Source organism: Phoxinus phoxinus (genome assembly GCF_949152265.1).
Source record: "Phoxinus phoxinus genome assembly, chromosome: 18".
Classification (NCBI taxonomy): Eukaryota; Metazoa; Chordata; class Actinopteri; order Cypriniformes; family Leuciscidae; genus Phoxinus; species Phoxinus phoxinus.
The window spans coordinates 7,511,598-7,534,093 of NC_136893.1; the positions used below are offsets into that span (position 1 = coordinate 7,511,598).

The 22,496-nt window shown below is 37.7% G+C and overlaps 1 protein-coding gene across 3 annotated transcripts; it reads right to left on the reverse strand.

Moving 5' to 3' along the window:
* Positions 1–304: 304 nt before the first annotated feature.
* acp1 (acid phosphatase 1) lies at positions 305–17,125 on the reverse strand. 3 transcript variants are annotated; one of them, XM_079587590.1, is made up of 7 exons: positions 17,017–17,125; positions 16,010–16,083; positions 15,300–15,413; positions 10,159–10,220; positions 5,552–5,657; positions 5,044–5,059; positions 729–874 (listed from the first exon to the last, which is right to left on the reverse strand). In XM_079587590.1, exons 1-7 carry the CDS (start codon positions 17,057–17,059, stop codon positions 867–869), a joined length of 423 nt encoding a protein of 140 aa, XP_079443716.1. In that variant the 5' UTR covers positions 17,060–17,125; the 3' UTR covers positions 729–866. The 3 variants fall into 3 exon arrangements, with proteins under 3 accessions (XP_079443715.1, XP_079443714.1, XP_079443716.1); XM_079587589.1 differs by lacking the exons at positions 5,044–5,059; positions 15,300–15,413 and adding an exon at positions 15,134–15,247 and having other exon boundaries at positions 305–874; positions 17,017–17,124; XM_079587588.1 differs by lacking the exon at positions 5,044–5,059 and having other exon boundaries at positions 305–874; positions 17,017–17,120.
* Positions 17,126–22,496: the final 5,371 nt, after the last annotated feature.

A 22,496-nucleotide genomic window follows, 5' to 3' on the forward strand; every position in this document is an offset into this window, starting at 1 on the left:
ATATAAAAGTACACCAAGAATTTTTAGGTTCATCTTTTGCAGCATAAAACATAGCCTCTCTATGTAGTTTAACAGCTTATCTCGGCATCAGAAAATATTTTTTTTAGGGAGTTCAGGACCTCTTATCGCTCATGGTGGATGCTTTGAATGCTTCAGAGATATTGAATTTTTTTGTAACCACACCAAAGATAACGGTCAACTTCTGTTGCTAAATATCTTAGCTCATCTGCTAAAAATTCTCCAGAGAATTCCCCAAAATATGAAGAGGATGAATGAGAGAGGAGGATAAAGGGGGGAAAGGTGATGGAAATAATAAAGAAAATGGCACAAGTCAGTTATGTGACATCCATCTTTCCTCATCTAAATCACCTAGATCCTAATTAATCAAAATGAGTGGCACAACTACAATCATATTCAAAGAAACGAGGGAAAAGCCATAAAAATGTCATAGAAATGTACAAAAATGTAGCTAAAAAGAGTTGGTCTAAGAAGTGGAAAAATAATTTCATGCCAAAGTAATTTCAGCATTTTTTGCCGGTTTATTTTGGTTCATTTACTCTCTTCAGAGAGTATGGTCAACAGAAGCGGTTTACCGCTGCTCAAACAAGCATCCTATGACGACTTATTTTACAATTAAGACAAAGTGCTTCTCTATACGCTGCTATCATTTGGCTTGCGTGTTTAGCTTATGAAGACACTTAAAGAATGTTTCAATCAGATATTTATATTTGAGTTTCTCATGATGAGGCGTCGAAGGGTTCCAGAAGATGGTCGTTTTGTGTGTGTGTGTGTGTGTTTATGAGTGCTGCTCCAGGAAGACTTTGCAGCACCTCGCACACTGTTCATACACCGTCTCAAAGTCTTTATCACTCCCCTGCAAGCGAAAACAAACAGAAACCATTAAAGACACCAGAGCAAAGACAGCACAGCTGAAATGTCTTGATAATTGGTTATGAGCATATTCAGCCCTAATTTACTGCTTGTGTTTTTTCTCTAGAATGCATTAATGACTGAACTGAAACAATACTTTTTTTTTTGTTGTTGCCTAATTTGAGCTTAAAAATAATACCTAGTATGAACTACTGTTGTCAGATTGTTTTATTATTGGCAAATAGTAGAGCAGCTGCACAAGTATTACAATACTGGCCAATATAATTCATCTGTCTATATAAATAACAACAACAAAATCAGTCGTTTTAAATGCTACAAATGTACTTTGACATAACAACAGTATAATGTATGTACAAAATATATTTATTCTGTGATTTGCTAAATTAGTAGCATTTTTAAAGATTACGTTTAAGTGAGTGCTGGATGACAGCAAAGCTAATCTAAATGTAAAATGTAAAAAGAGGAAATTAGATTTCTATAGACTGCAATATGGAATAATAATAATAATATGGAGAACACTTAAAATATAATAAAGGCTTCGCATCAGTGCTATTTTAGAATTATTTTATATACTGTTGTAGTATTTAGTCATTTTAAAAACGGCTTATGTTTATGTTTTTAGTTTTAGTCATTTTGTTATTTGCTTGTCATTTTATTACTTTTTATATTTCTATTTAGCTTTAATTTATTTTTATTACAGATTTAGCTTCAGTAATCTTAGTACTTCAGCTAAAGCACTTTATGGACTTCAAAACAGAAACCAGCCATTCACTGATATTATAAAGCTTGGAAGAGCCAGGACATTTTTTAATATAACTCCGATTGTATTAGTCTGAAAGAAAAATGTCATATACACCTAGGATGGTTTGAGGGTGAGTAAATCATGGGGTAATTTAAATTTTTGGGTGAACTATCCCTTTAACGCGCATTTCTCTCTAAAGGCGCATACTTGTCCCATTTATGGAGATGGCAAGTCAGAATTGTCAACTTCATCTTTACAGCATACATTGATTCAGAAAACACTAGTTTATTAATATATTGTTAAAGTCCTCCTGTAGTGTAGTCATTCAATTTTATCCCTTAAAACTAGTCTTTGATCACCAAAATAGACATTTAAAAGTTTTTTCATTGAAAAAAAAAATCTTTCATGCTTTACAATAGCTTGAATGTAACTACTACACACTTTTTTTATTTGGCATTTACGATTCTATGAATATGCAAATTAGCCCACCCTCCCCTCACTCACACAGCTCAGAGAAATACTCGCTGATGATCACACGTTGACCTGATTGGTTACAAGGTAGTTAGTGACGTCAGAAACACCAGCGATTTCAAACCGCGTCTTTGGTTCAAAATACTCAGCAATGGGTGCTGACATATGCATTTGCACATGGTTTGTCTTAAAGCATATTAAAAATATCACATTGACATAAACAACATTAAAAACGTGATTTTCAGCACAGGGGGACTTTAAAATGTTCAGCAGTTTTTTTCTGACACATTCATAATCATTCTGCTTGAGCGCTTACTTTATATTTGAAATGCTCATTATAATGGTTTAGTATTTCTATTATTAAATCAATATCCTAAACGTAAGATTAGTCTACTAATAGCTTAAATAAGCAACTAGTCGACTTGGCTGGCGAATTGGAGCGCACAGCAAACACAGTACAGCGTAGAGGCCAGTTTCCTATTCTGCACTGGCAGAAAGGCCTTCACACTTCAGCCAACTGGTTGTCTGCCATGAAGAAATACAAGAAAGGAAATATACAACTTTACACCTTTCAGCATGTCAATGATAATCTTCAACAACCTCAGAATGGCAGTGACCCACATGTTCTGGAAGCCTTCAGCCTAGTGAAACATCTCCACAATGTGTCCTTAATCAGCCCTTAGACACCTTCTCACCTAAAAGCGAGTTTGCTGACCTTCACAGATGTGGCTTAGAGAGCTGGTGGTGAGAGCGGGATGACCTGACAGTGTCTGGAGGGGGAATGCTAATGATCTCAGTTGGGGTGGCCCGTTAGGGACTTTCCAATTTCTATTTCTCAACGCACTCACCCCGGTTCCCTCCCTATCATCTATCATAATCGGACACTGCTCCCTTCCAAACATCAGTTTTGAGGTTTTATCTGTTGGCTAAAAAACGTATGTCTTACTTGGGTGTTTGTGACAAACACCTCTTTTTAATACAGTTAATAATACTCGTACATTGGTTTTATTTCAACAAACAGACATTGAACACACAGATTCATCCAGAGTTTTTGGCCTAAATTGTTAAAGAGATACATCACCCAAAACAAGCTGCAATTTTATCATAATTTATTCACCGCATGCGGTTCCAAAGCCATGTGACTCTTTCCTCAATGAAACACAAAAGGAGATTATTGGATAATGTGGACCCTCTTTACCATGCAATGACAATTGAAGGAAGGCTAAAGTTCTCAAGCTTCAAAAAGGACACAAAAGCAACATAAAAGTGGTCGATCCAAAACTTGTATCTACATTCAAAGTCTTTTTAATACTATATAATAACTTTTGCGAGGAAGAGTCCGAATTGAAGTCATTATTCACTGAAAATCTTGATCTGGTTTAAGAGACTTCAACATAACAAGCCACTCTTCTGAGTCTGATCTTTTCAATGAAAACTTTTCAACCGAATCAATGGTTCACGAATCAGACTGATCTGGCTCTCCAGTTCAACTGCATTCAATCACTGTGTATCAATAGTAGGCCTACATCATTTTATTTGTCTGTTCCTCCAGCAAATCTATTTTATGACTACAGAATACTTGTAATATTCCATTGCATTAGAAATAAGGAATTATTTGTAAAGTTTATTTGTATTATAAGTTTGAAAGCCTCAGCCCAAATCACTAAAACTGTATGGGGAAAAAGAGCGTCCTTAAAAGATATCCTCTTTTTGTGATCCAAGGAAGATATACAGGCTTTGAATGACACGAGGACCGAATTTTCATTTTTGAGTGAAGTATTCCTTAAAATCTGTCCTCACCCACAAGACATTAATATCCAGTGTTGACAGTTTGCAGAAACTCTGCATGGAGTACGCCTTAAACACACACAGATATCCACTGAGGAATCCTCATTCTTAAACATCAGTCGGAGGCCATGACCACACAATGCATAAAATTCTCATCTTTTCTGAAAAGATCTAGACATGATTTATTGGCTAATTTATTGGGTAAGTTCATGATTATGCCTTTATACAAGCACACCACAACCAAATAAGCAGCTTGCAGCATTCCAAAAAAGTTCTCTACACGATCAACCCTCAACCAACCACAACACGCACTAATAAACTCTCCTGTAGTAATCTTAAAGGTGAACTGTGTGTGAATAATTAAAAAAATGTAATTATAAAAAATTAGGGCTGTCAGCATTAACACGTTAACATATGCGATTATTTGAAAACCCTTAACGCGTTAAATTAAAGCAAATAACGCAAGTAACTTAGTGAAGCACGTGCAATTGTGTCATTAACGTGGCTTGCACATTGATGATCTTAGAAGTCGGGAGTTTATCACACTGCGCTAATGTGAAGAAAACCAGGCTGACTACATCAGAGATGGCAGAGAGAATAGTGACTCGCAGCCAGTTTTCAGTGAATAATTCAGTATTGTAACTTGACTAAAATGTAGACAAGCTCTTTGCTGATGCACTGTACACATACAACACATTGAATTTTCTTCATGTGTGCAGGCATTTATTAATTATGTGGACTCCTTATAACATTTGGTTACTTGGTGTCCTTTTGGGGTTTCCAAATTTTTGGAAAGACACTTAAATTTAACTTATGAATCACCCTTCAAACTGATTGTTTACTTTGCTGGATAGCATCATATAAATTAATGATGGGAAAATGAACGTGTTAAACAAGATGGTGTATGTCTGATTTTACGACAAGTGTCCAATTTATCACGATTAATCACACAAAAGGTGCGATACATTTTTTTAATAAGTCCTATAAAAAAATATAACCATCAAAAATAATTACATATTAGCAATAGTCCTGGCCACAAACTCACACCATTAGTCGAGCCACTGTTGTCTGTCAATGTCGGACTGGTCAGGATGCACAAACAGAGCAATGTTTCGATAGTGCCACAGTGTTTTCTAAAAAATTAACCTTACCTTCAGTTCGCTTTGCCTATTAAGCAGGGATAGAAGTATTCCAAAAATAGCAATATATAAAACATGAAATTATGAATCATCATGAATCACACAAGAATCCTCCTTCCAAACAATGATTACATTTTTAAGATGAATGTGAAAAGGAAGTGATGGTTGTGGGAAACATCAAAATTATCTAACATTGCTAGGTTGATTTGAAACGGTTCCCACACTAGTAAACAGCTGGAGTCGGACTCAGCTGGAATAGCGATTATGGAATGGACATGAACCCCAAGACATCATATAAACTCACCATATGTTCTTAGACCATAGGATCTGAGGCATATGTCTCATTGACTGGATCTTTCATAATAGCTAGGATATATATATAATATATATATATATATATATATATATATATATATATAAACAGGTTTCTTCATTTTATTTTGGGCCTTTTGCCACTTTCATTGAGTATTTGGCAATAAATGAACAGGGTTTGGCAGGGTGTGCATGTGTGTACACTTACATAGTACGGATCTTGGATAATAAGCTGTTTTTCAGGATCGTAGGAGCCGAGCAGCTCAATCTTGGCTTTGCTGTTTTTTATGCTGCTTGCCTTCTTGTTCAGATCTCTGTAAGAAAACCATACACACAGCTTAGATCCTGTGCAGCCAGTGAACTGGTGCATAATCATATCAATGGTGCGATTTCTTAAGTTCTTCCAGATTAATTCAGGAATATGATTTAAGCGCAAATTAAACTTGACAGGATCTGTCTGTTCTTTCTGCAAGTCTCCCAGGACCAAGATGTTGCAACACACACACGCGCACAAACACACAACTGGATATCAGAAGGATCATGCGATATGAAGACTTGAGTAAAGATGCTGAAAAATCAGCTTTGCATCAAAGGAATAAATTACATTTGAAAATATATTCAAATTGAAAAGTGTAGTTTTAAATTGTAATAATATTTCACAACATTGTTTTTATTCAGCATTTTCTTTTTATAAAAAAAAAAAAAAAGCCTTGGTGAGCATAAGAGACTTTTTAAAAAATATTACCGACCCCAAACTTTTGAATGGTAGTACGTTAAAATATAGTTGCCTTTAAATTTTAGGAAGGGAGTACCTAACCTCACAAGAAGATAACTATATTTGGGGGTCAGTGGCATCAAAAAGTTTGAATGATTATTAAACTAATTGGCCTTTAAAGGAAGGTCTGTATAATTAGGCTGGTTTCAGATTCACCAGACAGTGATTGGATGAGTTTCTTAAGAGATATTCACATAAGATGTCATCGAACAGTCTTGCATTTAAAAACAACTAGACAGAGCACAACAAAAATCAGGAATCTCAAAGAACTTAAAAAAAGACACACACACACACACCTGACACACTTGTGCTGAGGTTCAGCATCTTGACCAAGATTCTCATTAACTCTCCAGTTCAGAGATCATCCCTTCCAGGTTTGAACCTATGACCTTTATGTAGGATTACCAGCTCAGACCTTTAACCTTTAAGGCACACCACCCATTCACATAATAATGTCCGCAGGAAAAATACAACAATTGATGACCTCACATGTATATTTTCAATCTTGATTAACCCAAGAAAGATAATCATCGCTAAAGCATAACTGTGAGATCGCGTCGGTCTGTCGTGCTGAGCAACAGAGAAAAAGCAGAGACCTGGAACCACAGAGAAAAGACAAGGAATCTAAAGAACTCAGTAATCTTCTTAAATAAGCACTGGATCTAGCAGGAACATGTGATTCCGACAATACCCCTCCCCATAAAAAAAAGACCCTCCTGCCCCCTTTACTTTATTATAACACTCATGATACGCCTACAGACTGCTGACAGATCCATGATATAATTCATTCACTTAAGTGTTGTTCAACATCAAACATCATTCTCATGTCAGTAAGGCAAATGCCAAGGGTCAAGTTGCTGCTCATCACTTTTGTGCTTGTAAACTCAAGAGAAGTTTTCTCAAATGCTCAACAAATGTTCCCTAAAACTGTTGAGGCCAATAAAACAAGAAAATGCATGGCAGTAACAGGAACACATGGCAGCAAGTAATATAAACAGAGGTGGACAAAGTACACAACTTCCTTACTTGAGTAAGTGAAAGTACAGATACAACTGGTCAAATATTACTCTGTTACAAATAAAAGTACAGAAGTACTCATTTTTAAAAGTAACTGTCAATGCATTGTTTTACTATTGTTGTATGTAATACTTACAGTACCTTATGCCTCTATATTATAATAATAATTTTTTACATGTATACAGTGCTTTTCTGGGTACTCAAAGCGCTTTACATGGAAGTGGGAATCTCCTCAACCACCACCAATGTGCAGCATCCACCTGGATGATGCGACGGCAGCCATATTGCGCCAGAACGCCCACCACACACCAGCTTACTGGTGGAGAGAAGACAGTGATAAAGCCAATCATTATATACGGGGATGATTAGGAGGCCATGATGGACAGAGGCCAAGGGGCAAATTAGGCCAGGATGCCGGGGTTACACCCCTACTCTTTTTCGAAGGACATCCTGGGATTTTTAATGACCACAGAGAGTCAGGACCTCGGTTTAACGTCTCATCCGAAGGACGGTGCTCTTTGACAGTATAGTGTCCCCGTCCCTACACTGGAGCGTTAGGACCCACACAGACCACAGTTACACCTTTTCCACCAAGAGGTTCAGAGCCAGAGCCTAGTTTCAAATCAGTTCTCTGTCTTTCGACACCCAAAGCACCAGCTCTGAACCAGGAAAAGAGGTTTTTAAGTAGTGCCATTACATTGCTGGTCTAGAAGTAAGAACCGCTTGCGTCAGGGGCGGGGTTACCGTGAACAACAAGATGAATAGAAACTTGTGACGCCATTTTTTAAATAGCAGCTAATCGAGCTAATAGCAGCCCGATTGTAATCTCCGTCTATGCAAGTTACGACGAGCAGCACGAACGTGTTGGATTCGCCGTGTCTGAATGCCGATTCAGGTTCGCAAATCCATGAGCATCAATAGTAACGCAACGAGCGCCATTGTTGATGGAAGGATTGATCGAGATGCATCGGAGCGGAGAGGACCGATCGGTCGATGCATCTTGAACAAGCCTGGTGTGTTTGTGTTCGGCACTGCCACGCCAGCGTTGCTGGGCAATATGAGTTGTATACAGTGACATAAGACCTGGCTCTGTGGTGGCTCTCTAGCATGTGGAAAGGCAAACCGGTTCTTAGAAGGCTCATCAGTCGAACCAACTCCGAACTGGCAATAGCTCTGGCTCTGAACTAGCATCCGGTTCATGCTGGTGGAAAAGGGGTAAGGGTGAGCGCCCCCTGCTGGCCTCACTAACACCTCTTCCAGCAGCAACCTGGTTTTCTCAGGAGGTCTCCCATCCAGGTACTAACCAGGCTCAGCCCTGCTTAGCTAGAGTGGGCAACCAGTCCTAGGCTACAGGGTGATATGGCCTCTGAAGCAACCTAGTAAATACACCTACCAGTTAGTAGTATCTGTGGAATTAAGAGCTTTTAAAATGTTATAAAACCTATAGAAATTAAACAAATGAATTGACAAAAAATATTTAATTTTTTATGTAACACTCCTACAACCCCAAAAAAAAGATGTCCATTCATGCACATTTGAATCAAGTGGTCTGTAAAATAAAATAAAAACCCAGCTACACAACCATAGCTGTATAACTGCCCAACAGCAATACTGCTTTAACAAACAAACAGCAAAACAGAAAGACCTATTTGCGCGCATGCGCCTATGATCTGTTTTCATCCATTTTTGCCACCAGTTGATTGCCACCAGTTGAAATCTGTGAACTTTACGACATGTGACCCTACAAGAGTGATTACTGATAGGCTGTCTGTCAGAGATGGAAAAAAATGATCCCCTGACTGACGTTACTACTTTCTGCTCAAGGACCTTGACAGAAATGTAGTGGAGTAAAAAGTACCACATTTGTCTTTCAAAATGTAGTGAAGTTAAAGTAAAAAGTTTCCAGAAAAAATAATACTCAAGTACAGATACTCAAAAAGTGTACATAAGTACAGTACTTTGTTACCGTCCACCTCTGAATATAAATAATCAGGGTCTAAAACGTTTTGAGCTTGTCCACTTTCGACCACTTCCAGACGTAGTAAAGAGGAAGTGTTTTTTTTTTTTAAACTAAAAACGCATTAGACCAGATTTCTTTCGCAGTGTAAACGCTCATGTGGTCGAATGCGTACGAACAGCAGCAAAAGACCACCTACTCTCCACCTACTGACCTTATCCGCAAACATTATGTGAAGTGTGCTAGCTAGACGGGATTCAAACTTAGTCGGCTGAAGAAGAGCCAAGTTTGGTTTGAAGACGAAAAATGAACCAAGCACGATTATCTCTCACCATTCCTGATTTCTAACACACTCACAGCAGTTGGGTGTAGTCTTGTGGCTGTCAGTGCAGAAACGAAAGTTGCTGCTCTCTGTATGTTTTTCCGTCGTCTCTGGGCAGGTTCATATGTAAATTGTGCGATCTTCTTTCGTCAATTAGATCGAAAGATCTAAAAAAAAAGCCCATTCATAGACCCTTACCTTGAAGAAATCAGTACAGAAAAGGTCGAAAGTGGACAAAAGAAACGGATTAAAACACCAGGTGTAAACAGGAATGAGTCTCCCTCGTCTACTTGTGATCTGATCGACCAAAACACATCTTAATACCAGATGTTAAAGGCCATAATCACTGAGACAAGCATGTAACTGACAGTATCAAAAACAGGCAGCCATCCGGAGCTTGAAACACACGAGCGTCCGGTCTCACCCATCTGTCTCATAAAGAGAAGCATGCAGAGGTGAGCGTGGTTGATCATAATAGGACTACACAGGATTGATCATATATAGGCCACCCTTGGTCGGCCAATCTTTCGCTTTGCGGAGCTGGTGAGAGGAACCAGATAGCGTGATCATATACTGTAACTGTATATATATATATATATACTAACTTTATATATGCACACACACACACACACATACATACCATATACATTCATAGGTAAGGGTGTCATATCTTACACACAAGGTATCAGAATAACCAGATTTAGGATCCCACCACCAAAATCCCAATTGAACCCCTGCACATACCTCAAGTTGCTATCGTCCATGCAGAGGATGTGGTCAAAAGTCATGAAGTCATCTTTGGTGACCTAACAAACAGAAAGACTGTATAAGTAACGTATGTAACACTTCATTCACATTGTCCATGCAGTGACCCACTAAGCGCACGGGCCAGTGGTTTCGGCCCACAGCCACCCCCCACCCCCCTCTCTCCATTTTCCTCTCTAATTCTTCCTGTCTTTCACCAAAAGAGGCAAATATGCAGCCAAAAGAGCACGTTGCTGGCTTGGACAAGTTCCAGGAAACATAAGCAAAAGGCCAGAGAGCGAGTAGACGTGCCGTCTTTGCCTGTTCGAACATTCGCTCCCATCGCTCAAGACATGGAGGTAAGAAACGGATCAAAGCACATCTGTGGCTGCATATATATGTGTGCATATATTGAGCAAGAACACATTATTCATCTGGGACGCCACTGCACAGAGTGAGCCATAATAGAAATCTATGTTTCCAATTTACAAAAACAACAAAGAGCAAAAACTTGAAATCATGAACAACACATACATGTGTGTGTGTGTGTGTGTGTGTGGGGGGGGGGGCAATTATGTTTCCTTGTATAATTGGGGGCTGTTGATTTGTGTGAGGTCAACGGGACAAAGATGTCTTTAGTGTGAGCTCAGCTCTGTACAGCCCCGTATAAACCTGACCTCTAAAGGCCGAGGTAAAGCTTGCCCACATGACTGGAATATCTGACTGACGGCTGGAATATGTGGGTGGAAAGCACGCGAGTTTGCAGTTTCTCTTAGTAATAGGTCAGTAATAGGCCAGACCATGTATATTTCAGGCAAAGTGATACAGCACCCAACTTATGTTTGACAGGTTTTAATGAAGCCATATAGGTTGTGATGACCAGCAACATAAAACTAAATAAAAACTAGTGGAATAAAGGCCAATAGTATCAACAAATATGCTTACACGCCTAGCACCAGTGGCGAAATCAGAGACCTAGAGAAATCTGTGATTTCACAAAGTATTTAAAAAAGCATTTTGCTCTGATGTGAACATACAGGGTCACCAAATATGACAACACAGCATTAGAGATTACTGAAATCCAGATTTTATAATAAAAAATAATAGCAATAATTATTCATGTTTGATGCATAAATAATCAAAATGGTAAAAAACTGAGAAAATGTACAATAATGAGAGAGAAACAATAACTCAGACAGCTTGAAGTAAATTTATTTGTTTTACCGCACCTCTCACAAGGCGCGACTGTTTATTTACCGTGCGCACCATAATGTGAACAAGGGCAAGGTGCGCTCTCGTGCGAACATTTAATTGTTAATGAAATCTTGTCACAGATTTCTCTAGGTCAGCGATTTCTGCACCATTTCCTAGGCTTAGTCTTACTGTTGTCACATTGCTCAGCTACTACAGCCACTTTATTTGTCCTATCTGCCTGAAACTAAATTATAGCAAACTTAACTATATTTAAGCAATAGGCTATCACATGAGCGGTTGTTCCAAATATCAACAAGGAATTTCATATATTAAGACCAACCGCAAGTGTGACGTTTTTTACAACAGTTCAATAAATAAGTTAACATCGAGTAACTTACATTTGAGTCACAATATTTCGAGTTAGAGAATCACTTGTTGCCACCTACTGGCGTAACAGTCTTAGTAACGCCATCCTTAAAAATATTTTTGTTTGCCGTAACCCGACCGACCCCGTCAATTTAGGACCAACCCAATTATTTATTTATTTTCCCTTTTAGTCCGACCGACTTGCCGGTTGTACACTTGCGTTAAGACCGACCGATTTTTTTTTAACTCTTCAAACAACTAATACAAATGCAATAAAATAATAATAATTCTATTTTAGTAAGTATTGTGAATATAAATTGCCTAGGCCTAAATACAAATTAAATTAGTTTAAATTCATACCTATGTAATCACCATGACCAAAATTTTACTTTTTATTTTTACATTGAATAAATAAAAAAATAAAAAAGACCTACCTACTGACCCTTTTTTTTTTTTTGCTGTTACTGCAAACCAAAATATTTTTAAGGATGGCCAAACCTGCATACATAGTGACAGAAAAATCCCCAACACTTGAGAAAAAAAGCCTTTGGCCTGGTTTCAAAGACAGGGCTTAGATTAAGACAAGATTAGGCCTTAGTTTAATTAGGAGATATAAGTAGCTTTTATAAACATGCCTTAGAAAAAAACATTACTTGTGTGTGCATCTCGAGAAAACAATAGCATTGACATTTTTAACATGTTGCTTTCAATAAAAATGGCTCAAACATGCATTTAAAACGGCTCAAACATGCATTTTAGTCTGTGACTAGGCTTAAAGAGATAGTTCGGCCAAAAATGATATTAAACCCATGATTTAAGCCGTTCGAGATGCATATGTCAATCATTTTTCAGACAAACACATTTTCAGTTATTTTAGAAAATGTCTTAAATCTTTCAGTGGTTATAATGTCAAGTTATGGGGTCCACCTCCTTCCAGTCCCAAAAATGTGCATGCATCCTTCACAAAAGTAAGCCATCCGGCTAATCGTAAAAATATACATATTTAAAACTTTATAAATGAAAATAACTGGCTTCCGGCAACGGTCGACACGCGTTCACGGGAGATGGTTGCCAGCGTATGACCAGTGTTGTGGGTAACGCGTTATAAAGTAACGCGTTAGAGTACTCTAATTACGTTTTTCGTGAAATGTGTAACTTAACGCGTTAGTTTTGTGCGTTAAGTAATCAGTAACTTCGTTATTTTTTAAAAAAGTAATCCGTTATTTTAAGGAAAGGAAAATCCCGAATAAAAAAATTTCCCCAGGATCAAGACAGTGTTTCTGCGCTTCAATATCCCACCACCCTCCAGCTTCATTAAGGCACACGCGCGCAGTCTCTTGCTCTCTCTCTCTCCCGCTCTGCCATGCACGCTCTGCTCTAGATTCCGGGAGATTTTAACTAATTCGCGGGCATCAGTGAGCCGCTATCAATATGCGGGAGACTCCCGGAACTTCCGATAGACTTGGGATGTCTGCATTTCTATACTGAAATAATATCGCCATTATAATTATTGATTTTTTTATTGAAATAATAGCCCATCCGCGCATCTCTACTACCCGGGCTGGGAAGGTGTGAATTTTGATTAATATGTTCTGTGATAATAAATAAATAAAACGCTATGTGGAATAGCCTATTGATGACTGTCTTTCCTGTTATTGTTATCCTGCAGTGTTAATTTAGTCGGATGACTGACGTTATTCATTGCCAGGAGTCACGACTTCTAGGTGCATTTAAAGGGGGCCGTGTCTGTCAATTAAGCTGCAGCGTGTGAGGCGCTGCAAACGGCTTTTAATTTTTGGTAACGCATGAGTACTCTAACGCGTTACTTTTATGAATAGATAACGCAGTAACGTAACTGATTACTTTTAATTGATGGTAACGTTGTAACCTAATTAACTACTTTCCAAAGTAACTATACCCAACACTGCGTATGACATAGGACGTAGCGTAGGAAGCGTCGTGACGTAGAGCGTAGAACTCAATATCCTCTTCTCTAATATCAAAATCCTCCGACATTTTCTTTTAAACACAAATCGCAGAAATCCTGAGTGGAGTTTTGTTTTGCTCTGCTCTCTGGCTGCGCTGTCGCGTTCGTTCTACGTCACGATGCTTCCTACGCTACGTCCTACGCCGGCAACCATCTCCCGTCGTCAGAAGTTTCAGGCGTCGACCGTTGGCGGAAGCCAGTTATTTTCATTTATAAAGTTTTAAATAGGTATATTTTTACGACAAAACCGCACAGATTATCCTCAGAAGGCCTTCGTTTATCCCCCTGGAGACAGATGGCTTACTTTTGTGAAGGATGCATGCACATTTTTGGGACTTGAAGGAGGTGGACCCCATAACTTGACATTATAACCACTGAAAGATCGTAAGACATTTTCTAAAATAACTGAAATATGTTTGTCTGAAAAATGATTGACATATGCATCTCGAACGGCTTGAGGGTGAGTAAATCATGGGTTTAATATCATTTTTGGCCGAACTATCCCTTTAAGCCTTGTCTGTGAAAACGGGAGTTTATGTTTGTTTGTGGGACCCGCCCAGCAACAGTACCGCTTCCTTGGAAAGAAGTTTTGTTATTTTTAATTGATCAATTTTTGATTTATGCATGTGCTATGAAAGATATGCTTGTGATACATTATGGGCCAAACGTGTTTTTTTTTCACAATGCACACCAAACACTATTTGGAAGCCAATTCAAAACAAAAACACTGTGGAGAATTTCCTCAAGAAATGTACAAGATAGATGAAAAATAGCAGAAAACACAGAGGGAGATGGAGAAGAGGGGTCAACAGCAGATAGGCAGTCACGGATGCCTGTCAAAATCAATTTATAGGCAAGAAGTTAAAAATAAGGAAGAAAGATAAAACATCTATAGTGTGTGACAAAGATGAAGTGCTTTTGGCTGTAAGTTACGATTAGAGAATGCTCACATCAGTTCTCCTGCCAAAACTGGCTTTATTTGTGTATCTGCAAGGTTTCCGTATGAGTGACACTGACTGAAGTTAGTGAAATTTTGATAAATGTGTCATTAACATCGTACTGTACAACAGTACTGTGCTGAAAGCTTCTTGCACTCTTTCTCCTCCATCTATCCAGCTTATTTTTTTAATGTGAACGTGTTAACTTGAATGTGCAAGGCTTCCAGTGTCATACGCTTCCAGTTATATTGGCTGTACAAAAACGTCTGTTATGCTGCTTTATAATGCAAACTGTTATTTGTTATCATGGTATTTTATCTGGTTGTCATTCTCATTAACACACTGGTTTGTAGTGCAAATAATTCTATGTTATTCCTCTAGTTATTTACCTATACCGGAAATCTCACACGTTCAAAGAAAACCGCATACTTCCGCGTAGCAAAATAAGGTGGATAACACATGTACAGACAAAATCCCACATCTGCAGTACCTGTCGTGCCCTGTGATCTGTCTCTATGTCATGTTTCCTGAGGCAGGCCAGACCACGGGCGTCAGGAGCGCTGCCAATATTCCAATCTGAGGTGGCACCAGAGTCTATAACCCACTGTAACACACAGAGAACACGGTTCTAAGTGCTAATCAGGACCCCGCCGTACCTGCCGCGCCACGTGCCTCATGGACACGTCGTGTTTCTTCATGCAGGCCTGGCCACGGTGATCCGGGGGGTTTCCGATCTCATAGGTGGACGTGGCGGCACTGTCTATTCTCCACTGAAGACACACATACACACAGCATTGATGATGATGATGAAATTAGACACGCAAACAGAACAGAAGAATAACATTTATCTGAAGAACTAGGCCCATATATACTGTATGTTACTACATGAACAATCGGATCATGTTGGCCAAGTATTCTTTTTTGAATATTTCTGGCCTTAAACTTTAAGGCTGGAATCAATCTGAAACCATTTCTTTTTATTTCATCTTTTGACTCGTCAAACTTTTTGAAAAGCAAAATGTCATGTTTGTCCCTTGTGCAATCTCAGTAATAAAGCCAAATCTCCATAAGAGCAAGTGTATCTGGCAAACAAAAATAATCATGACACTGATACACTCATCCAAAGGGTAGATGAGGTGTTAGGCTAAAAGTACTTCAGAGATTTTGCTCTGGAGTGCCAGCGTAACTTTGTTACATACCTGCTAGAACTTCAAGAGCAGACACATTACATTCATCCAGAAGATGATACACTGTTGCAATCTATTCACTGAAGCACATGCGATTATTTATAGTCTTTGTAAGCTAAGATAGCCAAATATTGATATATACATCATTCAGTAAAGAAGCATCACAAGCAGCGACGTACCTCGTCCACCACCCCACTGTCTGTGGCCATCTTCCTGAAAACAGCCTCAGCGATTGGGGATCTGCAAATATTCCCTGGGTATTGAGGAAAGGGAGGAATTTTATTGCTTTAGTAGCCATGTGTATTACATGTGACCAAATTCCATACACACAAACATGTAGGCTACAAAATGTAGTATCACATCATCATTACTCCACTCTTCAGTGTCACATGATCCTTCAGATATCATTGTAATATGCTGATTTGATGCTCAAGAAACATTTATTATTATTATCAATGTTGAAAACAGTTGTGCCGTTTTATATTTTTGTGGAAACCGTGATACATTTCTTTTTCAGGATTCTTCGATTATTAGAAAGCGCAAAATAACAGAAATATTAGTCTTTACTTTAACACAATTTAACACATTCTTGCCTAATTGAAGAATTAATTTCTTTAAAAATATATATTTTTATGTAGACTACTTTCCTTGATTACTTGCCATAACATAAAAATAGACAAATAAACTGAAATATGTAAATAAATTAATAAAATCCATAGACAGTAAAGCATACAATCTTATGCAAACTGTAAAGTGGATAATAACAATTACCCTCATAACGTTATGAAAATGTATAAACCTTAGTAAATTTAATTAGTTTTTGTGTTGAGCATATGACTCACCACGGGCAAGTAAAAAAAAAAAAAAACCTAAACTATGTTTAAGAGAATAAGCATATACAAAATATACATACAGTATAGCTTTAAGCGCCAATATTAACATGAAGTGTTTATTAATAATGTCTGAATGGATGAGATTTTCGTGTGATTGCATCACTGTGCATATCCTGTAATTACTGTACAGCTCACGATTCATTCACTGAACGAGGCCAGTGAAAGAGTGATCATCGATTGAAACGGTGATGAAGGTTTGACGGTTTCCTCCAGCTGAAATATTACTTTATCAGCTTCCCGTCTAAATATCACAAGTTAGAGAAGGTCTGGCGATATTTTATAATCTTTCTTACCCAAGCACACGAATAACACCGACCTTCCACCGGGAGCCGCCATATTGGTTACTTGAGGGTTGCCCGAATTTCCGCCTGTACCAAATTCACCTACAAAAAAGTTGGTAGGTTTTTGAGGACATACATGAAAGTGTTGAAAATAAATAATTGTTTTTAAAAAGATACTACTAGTATTTTTAAGATACTACTAAATTACAGTATATATCATTAATAATATGAAAACAAACCTGACCTACATACACACCTATACTTTCAATTGTATTCTCTCTCATAAATCATAAAACATAGTTATGACGTCCTCAAACAACTTATGAGGGGGGATCATGTAGGGCTATTTTTGCAGCCTATATTTACACAGCAAAGGCACCACAAAGGTTGCATAATGTGCCATATAGTATCACAGAGCATTCTGAGAAAAGGTATTGTGTTATGGTTTGTGTGCCTAAGCTGCACAATAATGCATGAACTTTTCCCTGGTGTCTTTTCAGGCTTGCATAAGCTTAATCAGTCCTGATTCTATAATTGGTATCACTATCCTGAGGAATGTCATTACATATCTAGGTGGTCAGTCAGGTTGTAGGAAAGTCCTGTTTTCCAGACCATATTTAGAGCAAGTTTAGATTGAACTATTTTTCACTCAGCTGCCCGGCCTGCTTAGCCATACTTTCTCTGTTATAAAACCAGATTATACTTAAGTGTATTGATCGTGAACACCATATGAGTGAATTTACTACACAGCTAAATATATGTGCATGCACATCTGACAAAGTCAGCATAAGAAACTCAGAGAACCCATAGGCTATGGAGTGGGCCAATAGGTTCTGCAGAAATGTAAATATAGTTATGCTATAAGCATATGATGAGGGTTTTTTTACATTATTATTTTACATACATTAATTTGTTACACTTTTAAACAAAGCACCACACAGTACATTCAATATATACATTTTAACAGTATCTACGAATTAAATCCATGACTTTATCGACATCAGTATGAAAGTATATCTATCTATCCATCCATCCATCCATCCATCCATCCATCCATCTATCTATCTATCTATCTATCTATCTATCTATCTATCTATCTATCTATCTATCTATCTATCTATCTATCTATACATACATATATATATATATATATATATAGAGAGAGAGAGAGAGAGAGAGAGAGAGAGATAGGGATATATATATATATATAAAACATAAAAACTAGTACATTAAGAATGTATGCCCTTGTTGATGCAACTTTCGTTTGCAAAAAAAAATCTCCTGAATAGAAAATAATACATTAAGGTTAATTTTTTGAACACAAGTGCTTTAGGTGTTCATGAAAAAAACAGATATGTATAAGTCCATTCATTTAAGAACATAAAAAAGGAATGCAAAATAATAAAAAGGTGATTTGAAAAATGAATTAAAGTTAGAGAATATGTGAGAATAATTTGAAAAATCACTCTCTGTGTTAAATTATGTGTTGTATGGAAAATTTGATAAATTTGTCTTTTTATAGCCTATAGCCTACCGTTAAAAAAAAACATTTGAAAGATTTATTCCCCAGAAACTATACATTAAATTGATCAAATGTGACAAAAATAAAATTCAAATAAATGTTATTCTTTTGAACTTCCCATCCATCAGAGAATCCTGATTTTTTTATCACATTTTCAACAAAAATATTAAGCAGCATGTTTTCAACATTGCTAATAATAATAAATGTTTCTTGAGCATCTTTAGCATATTATAATAATTTCTGAAGGATTATGTGACACTGAAGACTGGAGTATTTATGAGAATTCAGCTTTACATCACATGAAGAACTAAAATTGCATTACATAGAAAACAGTTATTTAAAGTGCCCCTATTATTATTTTTTTAATGACCTTTCATGTAGTGTGTAACTGAGATCCTAAGTGAATGAAAACATCCTGCAAAGTTTTAGATCTGAAAATGCACCTTATATCAAACCAGTCATAAGCCGTTTCGTTGTGACGTCAAGACGAAACATTAGCATATGCGTGCTTAAGTGTGCAGACACCAGGGAAAACTTGAATCCCCTCAAAGAACCAGCAGCTGATTCCTGTGGATTCTGGACAGCATCATGTCGAGAAGACGTTGTGCTCTACAATGTGAAGGTAAAGCCAATTTTTTTCACTGCCCAAGGACGAGCATGTGAAGAATCAGTGGTTCAAATTCATCTTTATCATGATACCAGCAGTATAATCCTAAACTTTTGCTGTGTTACCTTTATTTTACTGAAGACTGCTTCTCAAATCTCAGAGTTCAATGCAGGATTCACAAACTGCTTGCTCTCGAAAGATTGTGTTCAAAATACTTAGTTTTTAGTTTTATATTGTGTTGGTCTCCTGCTAACTGGCTAACACACATTATTACTGTCCTACTGAAATACTTCTGCTAATCAGTTGTGGGCCACTATTAATGCAGAATGTCTGTCGTTCTCACTACTTTGAGGAAAGTTAAGCATGGAGCAAGATCTGTTTTTCCCAACGTTTATGTTTAACGTTACATTAGTCATTCACGCTAGAGCTCGGCTAACGATATTGATACAGTTTCCACATGTTCACCGCAATACATTAGAAACATACTTGGTAAATAAATAAGTAGGCTATAAGTAAAATAATCGGTATGTTGATGGACATGCACTTGTTAATGCCCGGTGAGGAATTACAGTAACAACATCTCATAATGTACCTCAAACTGAGTAGCATATGAGAAACTGCTCGAGTTGTCCTTGCGATGGAGGTTCGGGTTGAATAACTAGTACAATGTCAGTTTCAATGTTTCATCATCGGACACGCGCTCGCATTGATATGGTAAAATCGACGTCATTGTTCGTTACTGTGTTTAGTTAATGGTGTAGGAAGCCTCAGGACATGCAGAGCTGACTTATGGCAAATGGGAGTTTTGTTTTCAGCGCGCTGTACGCGGTAAACCAATCACAACAGACTGATCTGTCTGGCCAATCAGAGAAGAGTAACTCGTGGAAATGAGGGAGAGAGATTGATTCATCTGACGAATCATTTGAGAATCATTGAAGATGGGGTGATGTGCAAATTATGAGAAAATGAAAAAGTTTTTTTTACCTTTGATGCATGTAAACCTGTTGTAGGAGACTCCAAAACACCAACTTTAAAATAGCGTAATATGGGCACTTTATTTCAAATTGTAATCAAATTCCACAATATGTTTTACTGTATTTTTTTATCAGATAAATGCTGGGGTGATCAAAAGAGACTTTTTTTCAAAAACATTAAAATCCCTAAAACTGAACAGGTGAGTGGGATTCCAATGCATAATAAAAAGGTAACAATTTGGAGATTGCCATAAATTTCAGTATTTGTAGATAAATAAATGTCAGGTATATCAGCTTTCCTCCTTTGGCTTTGATGCATAACACTGTCAAAGAGAATGACCGGTGAGAGATATAATGAAAACCATATTCCAGGGTCAGTGACTCGAGCAGTGCCAAACTTTAAGGGAGGTGATGTATGAATCCAACTTACTGAGAAATCCAGCACAGCTTCTCTGTACAACAACAAAATTGATATCCATTGACATAGTCATTCTGTTTTGACTGACCAGAATTATTATGCAGCACAACTACGTTCCCCCAAACTTTTAGTGTTAGCACACAAGCCATGCAGATATCGATCTATAAATCTTGATCTCTTCAGCATATACATGCTGTATTCACACATTCAAATTCAGCTGGTTTGCAGCTGCTCTGCACACAAATCTTCTTAAGGTTTACTTCTCGATAATGAACTTTCATTAATTATGTCTTCACGTTAACATCCTTAGCCTTGCATACGGACACAATATGCTGTCTTCAGGAAATGCCTGTCAGATTTGAGTAAATGAAAAAAATTGATTCCCAATTTGAACTTTCCTTGTCTGCACTTCATCTACTTAAATTGCAAGTGAAAATCAAAAAAAAAAAAAAAAAAAAAAAAGATGATCATTTGGTCATGTGCACATTACTTACGCATTATTCAAGACATAAATTGTAAGGTTGTGTGTTGAGAGACATAATCATAACTCACTCCAGGCCTCAATGGTTAACCTTGGAGGTCATGCAACCACATTGCTGTTTCCTATATCAGAAATCATGTCTGGAATCATTCATACTTGTTCAGAAAAACCCTGAACAATCCTTAGGATTGTAGCACATTTTGCTTTGTGAGATGTGTAAACAAAGTTAGAAGTTTGTGGTTTTGGTTGTAATTTGTCCTTACGTGTGAAAGTAATTTGTCCTTTCACACGTTAAAATTCATATAGACAATTTCAAGGACGTAAACAATAGTAAACAAACCCGTTGGAATTCTAGTGCGCATGTCTGGCCCTGAAGCATTTCCGGTGGCGCCATTTTAGAACCACAGATCCGTGAAAACATCCTCCTATTTCAAATAGCCGTTGAAATGGTCTATATGATGAAGAGGGCTCTGTATTTTGGAGTACCTCTCATTGTGGGCTTTAGGGTTTGCATACCACTATCAATGTGTTGATTGAGTCCGTATACAATTATTGTTATTAAGGGTTCGTATGTGATGCAGCATGCATGAATATTTAAAAATGTCCATGTGTTTCAGACCAGACTGACATGATAATGAGTCTCACTCTATATCTCATCGGGATCCACAATTTTGGAAGCTCTGAGGTCAGAGAAGCCATATATTGGTTTTAGTGTACTGCTATTACCTTGGGTACTTTCCAGCTTACTGCACAGCAGGCCCCTTGAAACATAAATTACATCTGCACAAATTCCTGGTTTTGACTGGTTGATTTAAGAAATGAAATGGGCTTCACTTAAAGTTGCTTTCTGAAGTCAGCATTTTAGTGCATTTTGCACATTGAGCAATGCACAAACACTCCTCAGGAATCCAGCCGGGTGAAAAGTCTTGCCAGGGTGTTGATATGAGGTTGTTACCGTGGTTTTTGATGTGTTGCTATGCGGTTGCTAGGGTGTTTTGGGTGGTTGCTTGCTTACTGGCCATGAGTATAGTAGTTTTAATGTTTGCCAGGTGAAAATCATTTGACTGATGGCTTAGGAAAGTCAGAGCAACTATAAGTTATTTTATTGATTCAGAAATGATGTATAACAGCAGGTCATTAGGTGCACATCATGCGTGCTCTCTCGCACGCACGCACACACACACACACACACACACACACACACACACACACACACACACACACACACGCACACAGTACATAGTCTCCACTAGTCTGCTGCCATCTACTGGTTTCATGGAGATCCTGCGTTCATCTACATCTCCAAATGTCTTTCTGACATTTATCTAATTTTGTAGAATGTTTTTAATTAGAGTAGGAGTGTAAGCCAGTTATATTTGATGTGTAAGTGCATGTGTTGCTTCTTTTCATTATACTGACACATGACATAACACTTATATGACTTCAATCCCACACACAAGGATACACCAAACAAAAGTTCAGCAAGCCAT